General features: G+C 35.7%; 1 protein-coding gene across 1 annotated transcript; it reads left to right on the forward strand.

The window, feature by feature from the left end:
- The first annotated feature begins 6,862 nt into the window (after positions 1 to 6,862).
- LOC113078796 (alpha-2C adrenergic receptor) lies at positions 6,863 to 9,755 on the forward strand. Its single transcript, XM_026251095.1, has one exon. The coding sequence runs from the start codon at positions 7,203 to 7,205 to the stop codon at positions 8,499 to 8,501; it is 1,299 nt and encodes a 432-aa protein (XP_026106880.1). The 5' UTR covers positions 6,863 to 7,202; the 3' UTR covers positions 8,502 to 9,755.
- The last annotated feature ends 7,348 nt before the right edge of the window (positions 9,756 to 17,103 follow it).

Genomic DNA, 17,103 nt, shown 5'->3' on the forward strand with positions numbered 1-17,103 from the left:
AAAACACAACTTTTAGGTAAAGAGTATTACAAAACTTGGACTTTTCAAATGTCCAACATGAATATTTCAAATATTTAATATTTCTAATATTTTCAACTTCTCCAGTGCTGGAGAGAACCTAAGGTGCAGAAGGCCTGCGATCAGACGCCGATGTTGCTTTGTTTCTTCCGATAGGTGAGTAACATTGGTTTTGCTTTGTTTCACATAACTTATACATGTTTGGTTTTGCTTGAATATGCTTGTGTGTCATGTTCGCTTGTTTTTTAATCCACAATTGTATTGTCGTTCCTTCAGCTATGATAAAGACACATTCATTTCCACACCCTATAAGCCTGCAGCGTCTAAACCTCCTTCACTGTCTTTCAACCGTCAGCTCCCAAAGTGTGTCCAAAAAGTAAGATAATATGACCCTTTTGGGGTAGGGGCATGTTTGTTTTGGTGATTTGAAATATCAACATTGGCTTCCAGAAATCACTTACCCCACCTTTAAGCTACTAAGAAGGTGAATCTCATTTGTACTATTTACATTTATAAAACCCAACATGGGTTGCAATTCATATTTCACCCCCAAAATAATCCAAAATATAGTAAAAAATAAATATATAAATGATTAAAATAAATTTGATATTACACCTAACATATAAATCATTTATACTATCCATCACATCATAAATCCCATTATTCCTTACATATTACCTTTTTATGGTATCTCTTTACAATAAGGTCATTAGGGCTTAACTGTTCAGAGACTTTATGGACCTGGGCTGCATTTCCCGATAAGAATTGAATCTTAAAGAGCTAAGAGTGTTTTCTAAGACGTTATCTTTGCGACTCCTTCGTGTATTTTTTCACGTGTTTTCTTTCAAAATACCAATGTAAGCACCCAATTGGTAGTGCCAATGCTCGGCTTAATCTAAAACTGTTCAACCTAAATTGCTCGTGTTCCCGAAACTCGATATATAATCATAATATAATATAATATATGAACCATATAAATATAATATAATATAATATAATATAATATATAATATAATATAATATAATATATATATAATATAATATGTTGTGTGTGCTGCATGTGTTTCCTGTTTGCCCTTTGTTCCCTGCTAATTTAGTTCATTAAAGATTGTAAAGTTCCTCGCATCAACACAGTAGCACATGACAGTAACATTAATCAATAGATTACATAAATAAAAAATAATCAATACATTTGTTACATTTTTATTATTTTTTGTTAAACATTAGTAAATAAAATTACAAATTTTATTGTTTGTTTTATAATATTAACATATAAAGCTTTGATTTGAATAATGTATTAGTAAATGCTGATATTAACCATCAAAGATTAATAAATGCTTTAGAAGCGAAGTATGTATAATAGTCCTGTGTGAACTAAATGTAATGTAATGTATTAACTAATGTTAACAAATGTAATATTATTGAACATTTCTAATTCAAAATCAGTGCAACTTAAATTCCGATATGAACATGATAAAAATTAAATAAATAAAATTAAATAATAAATTACTAAAAAAATAATTAAATTATAATAAAATTTAGAATCTCTTTAAAGACAATTAGATTGAAAATAATTAAAGCCGTGCCACAGTGAAAGAAAAAAAAATATTCTTTGAGGAAAAAGCTTTCTTCTTTTTCTCTTGCTGCTCTGTGATGAACATGTTGACAGGTTTTGTGAGAGGCGCCTATGAACTGTGGTGCATGATAAGCCATTTCAGCTACTGAACATCAAGAGGACATCCTGACCTGTTATCCTCCAAGACATAAACATGACAGCCTTTCCCTCCCATCTCTCCTTCTCTCTAACTCACATCAGCCATCTGTCTTAAGCTGATTTAGCTTACTAACAGCCAGTCTCACTTATATCAAAATCTGTCCAGCAGCAAACTGCAACAACAAAGGACAATTTATGTTATTAGATCTGCCCTCTGTCTTTAGCATTTTCATGGGAGACACTAACTAAAGATTCTCTGAAATAATATATATGCATAGATCATCTCACATTGTTCCCTCACAAATTCCTTTAGGAGTGACTTTATTTACTGTAAGTTGATTTGGATGAAGTGTAAACTACATAAAATATTTAATTCATTGACTATATTACCCAATAATACATTGTATAAAACAGTCCAATAACTGTCATTGCTGCAATGAAATTCAATTGTAGTAAATCCTGCTGTTGAGGCCAATTACAATTCCCACTGTGCACCCCGCTGACTAGAGAATTAAAATCAAACCCGCCACAGTGTCTAGTGGCATCTGACTGTGTGGGCCTGTAAATGACACACACACACCCTTGTACACTTGCCTTTGTAGCTGTCATCAGTTACTGTGACGTGCAATCACAGTGTTTTCTAGAATGATTTTCTACGATCTTTCAATCAATCCTCATATGTGTTTCCCTGTACTCAAAACCCATGTTTCTACTTGCCTTTCCCACTTTCCCCCCTTTTTTCATCGTTTCCTCATTTTCAGTAATTTTCTTAGTGTTTTTGAGCTGAGACATATTATTAAATTTGCAGATGATTCTGTGATTGTGTCTGTCAGATGGGAGTCATGGTGCAGTGCGAGACAGTTTTATTCAGTGGTGATTTTTTAAACGTTAGTACTTCTAAAACAAAAGAGATGTTCACTGACTTCCGTAAGTAGAACTTTGTACCTTTGCTGCCTGCCATCATTAAGAGACATCAGGTACAAATATTTAGGCTCTGTGTTTGATGATGAATTAAAGTTTTGAAGCATTTAGAATGTTACAAAAATGTTTCAAACAAATGTTTCACAGACATATTAATCAGCATAATCCATTCTGGACATTGATAATAATAAGAAATCATTATTACTAATAACTGAGCATTGATAATAATAGAGAAGCAAATCAGTAGATTAGATTTGATATGATATAATATGATTTCTGAAGGATCATGTGACAATGAAGACTGGAGCAATGATGCTGAAAATTCAGCTTTTCCGTCACAAGAATACATTTTTACTTTAAAAACATGTTAAAATGGAAAATTGTTCTTTTAAAATTAATAATATTTCCATTGTATTTCATAATATTGCTGTTTTTAATCTATTTTGATCAAATAAATGCAACCTTGCTGAATGTAAGAGACGTTTCAAAAAACATCTGAATTATTCCAAACTTTTGATGAAAACTTTGTGTAAATGTCTTTCAAATATATATATATATATATATATATATATATATATATATATATATATTATATATATATATATATATATATATATATATAATGCTCACATATTTTTTATCACTGCAAAATGCTTTTAAAAAAAAACTAACAAAGAACAAAGAAACAGCAACCACAGATGATATCAGTATTAAACTGATATCTCAGATTTCTACAAGACTGTTTCATGTACTGGAACTGTGCATTTGGTAGCTTGACATGATTTTACATTTGTATTACTCAAGTGTGAATGAAACATGGGACGAGGGAAGAAAGGAAGGATAAACTCAAGGTAATGATGTGGATCACTCACACACACACACACACACGCTTCAATTAAACAGACACAAGTGTGGCCCAAGGGGAAACCTGTAATGATCACAAGCCAGGAAGACTCAATACAAATCAGCTTTGAGAAGAGCAGAGCCTGAGGGTCAGCTTCTGCTGCTCTTAACAGCACTGAATTGTAGGCCCGCCTACAACTTACACACGCAAACAGAAACGGAGCAAGAGAAAGCCAACGCAGTCAGATAGGTGTGTATCACAAAATCGATTGTTGAAAAAAATCATACACATAAATCCGTTCAACAAACACAAGCATGATATGTGTCACACACAAAGGCACTATATTCAGCAGCATGAATAGATATGTGCACACACAGCCACAAATGTCCACCTCAAGTGCCCAGCAACAAAAACTCTTAGAATTACACTGTTCATCTGAAGAGAAATAGACGCTGAGCCCTCAAAACAATCAATATTTTCCATCTTTTATCAAGGTGCAGCATGCAGAATTTAATAGAATATGTATTTAGATTCCAGTTTAATTCCAGAGTTTTCATTTAATTTAAACTTGACAAAAAGGATGTTAAATAACTGCAATAAACGTTTAACTAGAAAGGAAAGTTTATATTTTGAATTGACAAAGCCTTGTTTGAAATGTCAAAAAGTCTTTAAGTTTGGAAATTTTATAGCCATGCATTACAGACAAACACCTATATCTGTTTGAAACAGGATCTGAAACATATAAAGAGGGACAGGAAAATCAGATACTTTTTTTCTAATTGGTCAAATAAAATCACTAAACACATTATACTGTATATATTATACGGTAAAAACAGACGATAGTTATTTTCTTTTCCCAATCCTGTGACTTATCACTCAAATTAAATACCAGCTGTCACTCAGTCGACATTAAAAGCATTATTTAATGTCATCAAAGTTTACATAAGAATTAACCTTTTGCAATCTCATATCTGCGTTCTTATTATATCTAAAGTCTGTTATTTAGCTCCAGTAACTTGCCCAACTTAATTCTGCAGACATGTGACAACCACTACTCAATCACTGGAATATCAGCACATTCATTTTTCTTTTCATTTGTAGACTAATTTCACTTCAAGCTGAGCAAATATGTCACATGCTAACCTCATTAGCATATTTCATTTTCTAATGTTAAATAAAAATATGTCCCTTTGCTTCACTGTTAAAAAAAATAATAATAAAATGTCAAGAGCAGCATTTCACTTGGGACCTCTGATAGGTCAGAGAAGAGCATCAGTCATCTCGACCACTGACTTACCATATATATTTTAATCAGATTTAGTATTTAGAATAAAAAAAAAGGATTAAATATTATGGGTACAAAAGTTCAAACTGGCAATATGTTATTCATGTAAATGCTATAATTTGCATTTATTCATTCAGCAGATGCTCTTAACCAAAGAGATTTACAAATGAGGCACAGAATGCTCTTTTTCATTTTGGTAGCTTTTAAAATGAGTTAATTCAATAGCAAACCATTTAATAATATGTTTTATTTTTATAGCATCTTTCAAGAACCCAAGGACATGTTAAACAATAATATAAGTGGCAAGCAAAGTACACCAGACAGTCAAGAACCCAAGGACATTTAACAAAATAATACAAACCATTAGCAAAAAAGAAAAGAAAAAAAAAAGATAAAAAAACAGACATTCCGAGGGCACATTCAGACAAACAAATATTGACAACAAATATCTACAGTTAAACATCAAGGGGACACACAAACATATGATGAATAAACACCAATTACATCAAGAAGGTGGTCATATGTCATACGAACAGAGGTTGAGCAATACAGAAGCAGAGAGGTAAATGATTTATTTAGAGAACAAAGTGAATAGATGAGACCTAAACGTCTGGAGAGAGAAGGCAGCACCAATATTATGGGGCAGCTTGTTCCATCAAGAGACATGTTTGAAATGGAATTTGCTGTACAGAAAAAGTTCCTTTTTACAGTCATCATATTATGTAGGAAACACACATTACCAAACCAAACTGACATAAAGTCCATAAATCCTATGTGTTAGTACAACTCAAGTAAATATGACACTGTTATGTGATTTTGTGCCTATTCAAACAGTATAGCCTAATTATTGTATGTACCTGCATTAATATATTTACCATAGCAACAACATACTGGTTCTCTTAACAAAATGTCCTTACAGTCTGAATGAACTGATACTGTAGTTAATCTTTTCAGATCAAGGTGAGTTAAAGTAATTTAGCAGCCTCTGCCACATTGGCACTTTTTTAAAAAGTGGCCTGGAGTTTATTTGCCAAACTCTTTAACGGGACCCATGACCACCTCTCTGACCTCTCTGATGGGTCTCTCACAAAATCATTGATTAGTTCCTCTCCATTGCAGTCTATCATGCATTCTCTGCAGTGTGTTGACAAATTACAAGTGCGTTCTCTCTCTCTCTCTCTCTCACACACACGCACACACACACATACACACTGAACGTATTAGAAATACATTTGAGACATAATGGCAATGCTACAGGCTAATCAAATCTAATTTTATATATTGCTTTGAACATGCAATTGAAAAAATAAATAAAAAATAAAACAAAAATTACCAGTTGCAAACAGGGAGTATACCAAATTATTTGTAGGCTAATATATTAAAATGAGAACAGATGCAAGTTCAATATTTTATATCTTAATAAAGAAGGAGAATTTATTTAAATGGAAGGTAAAACACATTTGGTAGAAATATGCACATTGTGATTGATATGCAGCCTGTTGAAAATATGCTGAAATCTTTGGGGCGGGAAACTAGCCTGCATTATTGATTATCTGTTTTGAGATTAGTAGACTTAAGTTTAACACTTAGGCTACTTGTCCAATCAATCTCAAAGTTAATAAAAAAAAACATTTAAAGCAATGTTCGAGAAACATTGTGAGGAAAGCAGCTGTATAAGGCTATTGACTGACAGGTTTTCACATTATTTAAAGCCACAATGACATTGTTACAACAGTGACACCCAGTGACACCCAGTGAGCAAAGATGCCGTAAGCTACAGTTTCATCAGTTCACCGTCCTTTTCCAAATCTTAACAACGTTATTCTTGAAAACGCCTAGTGATAGCTATAAATGTATTTTCCTCTCAGAATACATGAAATGTAATGCCCATCGCATGTTTGCACTAGTAACCGCTCTTGTTGTCTGTCTGAAATGCATAAAATCTCGCTCTGATCTGATTTAACATGTTCACTGTGACAGAGAACGGCGCTGAACGGTAGTACGGTACTTCAGCAGTCGGTAGTTCTCTCCAGGGGCGGGGCGGCGCTCCATCAGTTTAATGCTCTCAGCACGTGGATAGTTGAGTCCCGGCGGTGTTTCGCTCGGGTGGATGCTGAGAGAGACGCCCGCGAGAGGACGAGCAGCTCGCACGGATGTAAGAGAAGGTGATGCTTACTTCAAACTCACCACGGGATGGGTCTCTTTTTCAAAGACGCAACCAAATGAGCCGTAAGAGGAATTGTGCGGACAAGAAAAAGACGCGAACGGGATTAAATTAAGAACACAAGGTAAGAAGAAACATAGAGGAACCTGCAAATAACTTATAGTGAAATTAAGAGAGAGAGAGAGAGAGATAGTAGGCTATTCGCGAAGACGCGCGTGGACGATTTATCGGACAGCAGAGCCTTTTCTAAATCAATATGCATAACTTAAGCTTTGCAAGCGAAGTGGACACTTACATTGACATTGGTTTAACATCCTCTGGGAATTCTACAAGTCGCTATTCTCCGGTCACCATTATAGGGCTCGCGGGGCTGGTGAGCTTCCTCATCTTGTTTACAATAGTGGGGAATGTGCTGGTCGTTATCGCCGTTTTAACGAGCAGAGCGCTCAAGCCAGCACAAAACCTTTTTCTCGTGTCTCTGGCCAGTGCGGACATTCTGGTGGCCACCCTGATCATCCCTTTCTCTCTGGCCAATGAATTAATGGGCTACTGGTTTTTTGGGAAAGTTTGGTGTGATATCTATCTTGCGCTAGATGTTCTTTTCTGCACATCTTCTATTGTTCACCTGTGTGCTATAAGTCTGGACAGGTACTGGTCTGTCACGCAGGCGGTCGAGTATAACTTGAAGAGGACGCCTCGCAGGGTAAAGGGCATGATAGTGGTGGTATGGTTGATTGCGGCTGTGATCTCCTTCCCACCGCTCATCTCCATGGACCGGAATAACGAGGGTGACAGCAGCGAACCACAATGCCAGCTGAACAACCACACGTGGTACATCCTGTATTCCAGCATCGGGTCGTTCTTTGCCCCGTGTGTCATCATGATCCTTGTTTACATCCGAATCTACCAGGTGGCAAAGACGAGAACCCGAAATATGTCTGAAAAGCGGCGTGATCCGGACGGCGGGTCAGGGACGCCACGGCTGGAGAACGGCTTGAGCCGTGAGGATTCTAGGCGGGAAAACGGGCACTGTGCCTCGCCGCCACCAGGGGAACGCAAACCAGGCGAGGATGACCCAGATGCCGAGCTGGAGGACAGCAGCTCATCTGATGAGAAGGCCAAGCGGACGCAAAACGAGACGGCGCCCTCGAGAAAAGACCGCCGGCCCAGCCGCAAGAACAGCTCCAGCTCCAAGCATTCCAGCCGGAAGTCCCGAGCCAGCAGCAAGACCCTGGACTTGTTTTCCTCCCGCAGAAAAAGGAGGAACACCATTTCGAGAAAAAAGATTTCCCAGGCACGAGAGAAGCGGTTCACCTTCGTGCTGGCCGTGGTCATGGGGGTGTTCGTGGTCTGCTGGTTTCCGTTCTTCTTTAGCTACAGCCTGTATGGGATCTGCCGGGAGCCCTGTGCCATCCATGACACCCTTTTCAAGTTTTTCTTCTGGATCGGTTACTGCAACAGCTCCCTCAATCCCGTCATCTACACCATCTTCAACCAGGACTTCCGGCGAGCTTTTCAGAAGATCCTGTGCAAGTCCTGGAAGAGGTCTTTTTAGAGAACAGCATGCAGCATCCAGTGCCATGAACAGGTGGTTGACAAGGAAAAGACGTTTTCAAAAACACCACTGCCCCTCTCTTTTTGCATTGACAATCTGTACACAACAATGAGATTGATATTTTTTCTTACTTCATTGTGTAATGCTCTTTATGAGCCTCTGAGGACAACAGACGCTGGTCACATAGGTGGTACCAAATGCTTAAAAAAAAAAAAAACACCTGAATTGGGAAGCACTGCACTGCATTAGAGGAAACAGGCTTATCTTTATTATGGCTGCTGGCACTCTGAAGTTATCAAGAGATATTTTTATGATGAGTTTGCACATATGGCTTGTGTCATTGTGACTAGAGAGCTATATAACATGAAAGGCAGTCTCCTTTTATATGGTAACAAAAAAAAAAGACTAACAAGAGAAATGAATTACCAAAATGTGTGCTGTTTCTGTCCAGCGGAGAGATACAAAACGGACCCTGTTGGATAGGGAGTATGAGAAGGTTGTCACCGGATGACAGATGGAAGAAGAGTGTTGTCCTGATGTGCTTGGGTATTGCATCCTAAGGGTGCAAAGCCCTTACTGATCAGAGCTATATTACAAACTGTTATAACTGTCCTTCAGTGAAATGAATCACTGTACTGCTGCTCTCTAACATGCCATAACAAGTATACAGAAGAGGTGTTTACTGGACTAGACTTAAGAGAAACTGTAAGTGGTTTTACGGTGATGATGATAAATAATGATACATTTATTTATCTACAGGATTTATTTATCAGATAATGAACTATTTAAGCTTTGTGGCTATGCTTGTAAAGTGTATCCCATTTGTTCAAAATATCATAGTGATATAATGCAAATATAATATATATAAGGCTGTTGTACATTTTTAAAAGCAAAACAACTTTTTTTTTGGTTGTTTTTGTATATTATGAAACATCTGTCTTTATGGATGTTGGGCTTCTCTCCCTTTTTATTCCATATACTTGTGATATCTCCAAAATGACTGACAGGTCACTACAAGCACAGCTGATGATCAAAGAGAAAATGAACAAATAAATGGATTGTACTTCTCTTGGATTCGCTTTTTACTGTGAACGGGGTGTAGACTTTATATTTTACTCTTCATGTCTGTAAAGTGGGCTTATCATAATTAGAAATGACTGTGATTAAATATTGTTTTGAGGTTTTGTCATTTTGCAGGTACAATACTCCATTCAGCTGAGAACGGAACAAAATAAAGGGAGAATCTGAACTAATTGAATGTAATTGTCCCAGACTGTTTGCAACAGTTGGAATGATGTTCACATTGATGCTTCAACGTGACTCAAATGATTATGCAGCGCTGCACAGTATTGTTAGTTCAACATTCTGGCACACATAGTTAAACACTGTTAACCATAGAGGGGAAAATACAGAAAACAAAAGAACAGGTCTTTAATTTAGTGGATATCATAAGAAATACAATTGTAGGAAAATAACACATTTAGATACTGTAACTTTGTCAAATCTGTGGCCCTAAAGAAGAGAATGCATGCCTATAATAGGGCAATTCAGAAATCATTATTGAGAAAAATATCATTTTAGATATTGTAAACAGATGATTTTTCAAATAGACAGATAATAAATATATTCTTGGGGTTACAGCTTTCAGTTCACAGCGTCTCTGCTTGTAAAATTCAAATAGATCAGGAGCAGCTGCTGACTTTCTGTGATCACAGGGCTTGTAAGGATTGTTTTTATCTACTTTAGGTTACGTAAGCCCTTATTGATGATAACTGTTTAGTGGCATTGGGTGCACTTTTGAGTTGTTTATACACAAACTAATTTCTAATTCCATAACGTACCACATCCCTATCTTAATGTTTGTGTTTCCAGCAAAATAGCAATATTCTGGGATTGTAAACAAATCAATTCCATTCTAAAGTGTGACTGAGAATCTAAAGCCGATTCTAAAGCAAAATAAAACGCTGATTTTCAGAGAGCTGGTTCAGAACTGAAGAGTAGAAATTGAGTTTCTATTCAAATCATTCAAAGGTTCTTGTAAAAGAGAAATGAACAAGGAATCTGTCTTCACCCACACTGATTCCATGAGATATTTAACACCATTGTTCGCCCCAGAGTGAGTCCAAGACAGATAAAGGCTGAGAAACTTCACTGTCAGTCAGAGAATGAGTAGTGCAACTGAAGCAGTCTCCTCGTGAATTTTCTTTTCTTTTTTTTTTTTCTTTTTTTTTGATCCTGCTGGATGATGGTTTCCACTTTGACCAGAGCTATGAGAAAAATAAATTGAGTTCGACATACTTACACATTCAAAATCTTAAACATTCACTCATTATTCACCCCACTGGAAGGACGTCTTGGTGATAGAACTGTCAAGTTTTATATTTTATAATTGGTTCATTTTTTTCTTTATTATTTTTTTATTTTCTTTTTTTGAAAGAGGAGGAGATAAAATGATTTGTTTCACCATCATACTGAACAGATTACATTACACTGACGCCTTTACAAGCTTTCATGAAAATACTTGTAATTGATTCAAAATCGTTATGTCATGTTCCACCACAAACCTTTACTAACGCATTCAGTGTCAAAAGCTTTGCTTAATGTTATGTAGCTGAGATTAGTTTAGACGGAGAACAACACACCTTCAAGCTTTTCTGAACATTATTCATTATTATTCTATTGTTTTCTACTGGGCTCTGAATGTTTTGTCAAAACCCCATAGAGGAGAGATGAGGAGAGGAGAGGAGAGGAGAGGAGAGGAGAGGAGAGGAGAGGAGAGGAGAGGAGAGGAGAGGTTAATAAATAATTGTGCCTTTGGTGCTGTGTTACTGTTAGTGCAGTCCAAGCTCTAGGAGGTTCAGAGGGGGAAGCCTTTGACCGATGTAAATGATTTGATTCTGCTTTTAGCGGTGGCTGTGCTGGGAATGAGAACATGAAGCTTAAAACATTTCTGCTTTCTTGCCTGTCAATTAGAACTGCCATATGTCAAAGAATCGAAAATGATTAACTCTATATAGACTTTATTTTGCTCTGTGGTGGATTCAGTAGCATCCTTTTTCATTATTCAATAAAACTACTCTGATGGGATATTGCATTTCTTGATCTGAGATTGAACAATCTAGCTTGTGTTTGTTTCGTCTAGCTGATGCTTTTGTCTGAGCAATTCATCTGCCTATTTGCACCTAGTGGAAACAAGGTGCTAATTGTATTTATTTACACTTGATGCAAACACTTTTTTTTTAACACAACATAAATAACAAGTTATTTCTTTTAAACCTGACTGCATCTTTTTTTTTATCAAGGATTTACTAGTCATTATTTATAGTTTATTATTTAGGTTATATTGCAAGCCTCCCAGTTCTACTATTCATTTTCTCTAAAGTCTTAACCTTAGCCGACCCTAACAGTGTCTATTGCTGCTCATTTTGCAAGGTTCAATTTGCTGTAAGTTCAGAGATACGTATCTTCATGCCAGGTTAAGTAAAGGATGCTTGAGTATTTATGGCCTTTTGGCTTGAATGGCTCTTTGACCTCGCTGAATAACAGACCACTCTTTTCTTCTGTTGATTCACTGTTTCCAATAATATGCTTTAGTGATGTAGTGATCCTATTTAGCACTTAATAATGTTCACAAATGCCTAGTAATCACAGTGTGATAATAGAAATTCCAATGTTGGTATTTTGTTAAACAGTTAGAAATTAGCACTTCAGTCAACAAAACAACATGGAGCATTGATTTAGCATTAACATTTTAAGCTTAAGCTTTTCAAACAGTAGAGCTGTGTCACAAGCAATGCCAAGGTCATGGGTTTGATTTCCAGAGAATGCATGGCAAAAATGTATAGCTCGAATGCAATGATGTTTTGGATGAACTTGTCCGCCACATTAACATTTCGAAATCAAATCGGTAATGACTTCATGTCAGCTGCAGAACTTTACTTGGGAATCAAACCAAGCCAAGTGAACCTAGTCTGGTTGTTGCTATAGAGACTAGTGTGATGAATTGATTTGTCACCAAACCTGACTGATTCATGGGATTTAAAAAGAAAGCCAAAGCCTAAATATCCTGTGACTCATGGCATGAGATTTTCAAAGACTAGTCTCTCTAAAATGAGCCATCATTACAGACTGTTAAGAGCCCATACACAGCAACTGAATTTCATATATGCTCTGAATTTCAACAGACCATAAATATGTTGATTCAGAGAGAGCATTTTATACTCAATAATGAGCAAAACAGATTGAAGAAAATTTATTTTTTACATAAAAAAAAGAAAAGAAAAAGAAAGAATAAATGAGTTCTTGCCTGAGGTGCTCTGTGTGTTCCTTAGTGTTTTTCAGTTTCTAGGTGGTTACGTGCTTCTACAGTATACAATATTCTGGTTCTGGTTATGTGAAGTATGAATGCTTATGCTCACAAAGGCATTACATTTTATTTTGAAACATTATAATAATATTTTGAAATGTTATTTTGTGTTGCTTAAATTTTTATATATTTTTTAATCGATTTTGTTTTTCTGTGATGGCAAAGCTGAAATTCAGCAGTCTAATATGCTAATTTGATGCACAAGTAACATGGTTATTATTAGTTTGTTAGTATATATATATATATATATAAACACACACATCATGAGTAATAAAAAAAAGCCATTTTGAGTCCAGATATTAGCATGAACACGTCAGAGCATGAGAGATTACAGGGGTAAAAAATACTGAAACAGTTTTCATACTATGTGGCCCTCAAGGGCTCAGCAGACATAATAACAGACTACTTACATTATTATTATTATTATTATTATTATTATTATTATTATTATTATTATTATTATTATTATTATTATTATTATTATTATTATTATTATTATTATTATTATTATTAATATAATATTAATTATTTTTTTTACCACAGGTGCACAAGTGTATTTTCTCTTAAAGCATTATACAGAAAAGAATGCAGGAGCCCTTTGTAAAAGAAATGGCAGTATCTAGAGCTTAGCACAGAGATTTATGATCCTACAGCTCTAGAATCTTGCGTGTGTGAACTGATGCCCCCTGCGTACACAAGGATATTTGAAAGTGTATATGCAATGTGAGAAATATAAAACATAGATGATCCTACCTGCCATCCTGAGTTAAGCTTCAACACCTGATGGAATTTTCAATTCTACATGAATACTTGATTAGCTAAGTCGGAATTTAACTCTGCAGGAGGGGAGTCTGTTAAGAAAGTGGCAGAGAAAAAAAAAAAGAAAAGAAAATTTGCTGTGGCATTTTTGCTTCAAGGTACACAAACTTCCTGCAAAGTCACACACATGAGGTATTTGGCCAATCACAATGCACTGGATAGCTGGCCAATCAGAGTATACCTCGCTTTTCAAACCTATGAGCTTTGTAAAAAACCATGCATTTCAGAAAGGCGGGGCACAGAGAGGCAATAATAATGTACAGTATGGGGAAAATGTGTCTTTTAACCTTTAACTGCATAAAACACATTGCATTACACCATCTCTGTCACGTATGGTAATGTCCTTATAAGTCACCCTCTCCTTGTAATACCTGTGTCATACCCATGTCATTATACAGAATGGTGTCCTGATGTGTCGCAAAAACAAGAACACACACACACACACACACACACACACACACACACACACACACTGATTTATTTCCCAAATTGCATTGACTGCTTTAAAATATGAGACACCAATGTTTCAGGAGTTTAGGAAACTGAACAGGATACATGATTATTCAGTTACTGATTTATGTCCTGTTTATGTTTATGCTTTATTTTTTGAGATTTACTGTTTTTTCTCCCCCGAAGCATTTTAAGATGCCAGTGTTTTCTAAAGATTTGATCTTAAAAACAATATCATAGCTATTAAACTATGTCTTGTTTTGATTTATAATCTATATTTAACCTCAGAACGACCTCAAAGTACAAAAGAGGTGCTAAAGTCTGATTTAAAGGTGGCTATGCTTCAAAATTATAATAATCTTAAATTCAAGCCATTAAGGATTTTGAAAGTCTGACAGTAATCAATGTTGAGTATTACCTTGAGGTTAACCCTGCCTGCTTTAAATGTTTGAAAATGATTAAAAGTTGAAAACATTAATTTAAAAAAAATTATACTAGTTTAATCAGTAACATTACTTTAATAAAGTAATTGACATAGTTACACCACTTATTACATTTTAAATAGGGTGTATCTTATTAAATTTCCAAAGTAACCTACCCAGCACTGCTCACAAATATGTTATGCTTCATAACTGATTGAAAAAGGGAAGGACGGATTGTTTCAAAAATACAGCATTTGACATTTTCCACTAAAACCATAAAAAAAAAAAAAGCTTAGGCAGTCTTTGTAACTGAGAAAAGCTTAGTCTCTCTCTCTCTCAACACATCAGAGTCCAATCTGAAATCGTTCCTCTCCTGCTAATTTCTCCCCTTCATTAGTAAGCCGTGGGATTCTCTGATCTGTGTAACTTGTCAACGTGTAGATCAGAACCTCTCACGAAACAGCCTCACGAACACTACAGGAGAGAAAATCACTGTCGGTGATTGTGTAAGAAGTAAGAGTGGGTGTTAACTTCTAGTGCTTCGTAACATGCTGCTTGAGTTTAAATTGCTAAAACTTTCTCTGCATGCTCAATGACACAGTGAACAGCAGATGAAAGAATCCAAAAACCCTATTCTGGTTAAAGGACTGATCATTAAAGATTTTAAATTAAGGGTAAGCAGCTTGACAATGTTAGATTTTGTGGGGAAATTACTTGCCTTGAATCTTGTCACGATTCATATGCATGCGTTGTGAACAGTGTGACATTGCACAGCTGGTGGCTACAAAATAAAGGGAATGTTTTACAACCTCAGTTTTATTCCTGCCTTGCCTCAGGGATCATATCAATGCAGAAATCCATGAAGGTGCACACGTACACATCCTGCAAAGAAGGCATTCTTCATATCTGGCCTGATTCTAAGCTATGTTCCCAGTGTTTTCACTTAAGTTTTTCCACATAAAACAAACCCATAGAGAAAAAGAAAATAAACGTAATTTAAAGATTGTAAAATACATTTTATGATTTTCTATTTACAGAATTATCAAGCCAAGCCAATATCACAAGCTTGCCCAACACAGTTTTGTCCTATAAATGCCCCCAACCCCAGCACCATTACATTTTCAGTACCGGTAATAATTTCACATTGACTGAATTTATGTTTGTATGAACTGTAATGGAGAACTGTAATGTACAGGCAAAGGGTGACTACTTGTTTGGGCTCACAGACTTGCAGCTGTTTTGCTTTGAAATAATATTTCAGGTTTTTATGAGGCCACTTAAAGTGGGCTACTTAAATAAATACATTTTGATTTATGACTTCTGTTTTTTTAACTGGTTGCAGTGAGGCAAAATTAAAGTGAATAGGGCTTATTTGTAAATATTAACATGCTTTAAGCCAAATCTATGATTCTGTGTGATAAAATAGCTTGCTAAACTTCTGTGTAAAGTCATATCCAATTTAACAACAACTTCCAACATAACACTGTAATGTTGTAAATCCTTTAATGTAAAATGACAAAATGTAATGTAAAAATGTCAATTTTAATAACTCATAAAATGAGTTTTAACAGAATTGATGTGAGTGCTTCACATTTCTGCTTTTAAAGCCTCCAAAAAAACTGTCCCTTTTTACATCTCACTGCTTAAAAAAAATAAAAAATAAAATAAAAGAGGGAAGATTCTCAATTTATTTTTGTAGTCATTAACACAGCAACTACTGGGAATTTCTTATTGTTTTTTTTTGTTTTGTTTTTTTATCAGTGTAATAAAAAATTTATCCTCTGGTTGAAATTCTGTCTCCCTCATTAGGATACATGGTATGAAACACTGACAGATTCAGAATCTGTCATATTTCTTCAAGATCTTACCAAGAGGTGATTCTAACAAGTAAGAAAATTGGACTGTATCTTCCCATGCCTCTCTTTCTCAGTGTGATGGTGGAATATTTGTTTCTGGTCTCTCCTCTGTAGCTATAATCAATGCAGCAGTCTAACCAGATAAAACAATGGCTAACCGTAATCCCTTAGTTCAAATGACAAGGTCGGCATACAGCGGTAATGGCCGCAATTGATTTACTCAAGCACTTTTCTTTGGGTTTCTGTGTTAAATCAGCCTAGCCACTTTCAGTGTGGAGACATGGTCATAAATAAAGTTACTTTTTTTTACCAGTGTGCCATAAGTAAAGTCTGAGTCAGAGGAAAGATAGCTACTCTGATCGTCAATTACTTTGGTCAGCGGCTCTCGTTGTTGCAGATATCAATCACGTAGATTGTACAAATGCTCATATTTAATTTCCTCTCTGACATTACGCCCCCAAAACATGATATTGCTCCCCTTTAATTTCATGTATTTAGATAAAGTGGGCTAATGACTTCCTCTAAGCCCAGAGGAGCTGGAGATACAGGGGATATCAAAAGGCCACTGCATTGAGGTCCTTCTGTCCCATGAGCAGACCGATCAGTGGAAAGAAAATCTGAGAAGACAGCATTAGATTCAGTCTAATCAAATCTGAGAGCCTGTTACGCAAGAAACCAAAGTCATCTGA

The sequence above is a fragment of the Carassius auratus genome, unplaced genomic scaffold (assembly GCF_003368295.1).
Source record: "Carassius auratus strain Wakin unplaced genomic scaffold, ASM336829v1 scaf_tig00026577, whole genome shotgun sequence".
NCBI classification, from domain to species: domain Eukaryota; kingdom Metazoa; phylum Chordata; class Actinopteri; order Cypriniformes; family Cyprinidae; genus Carassius; species Carassius auratus.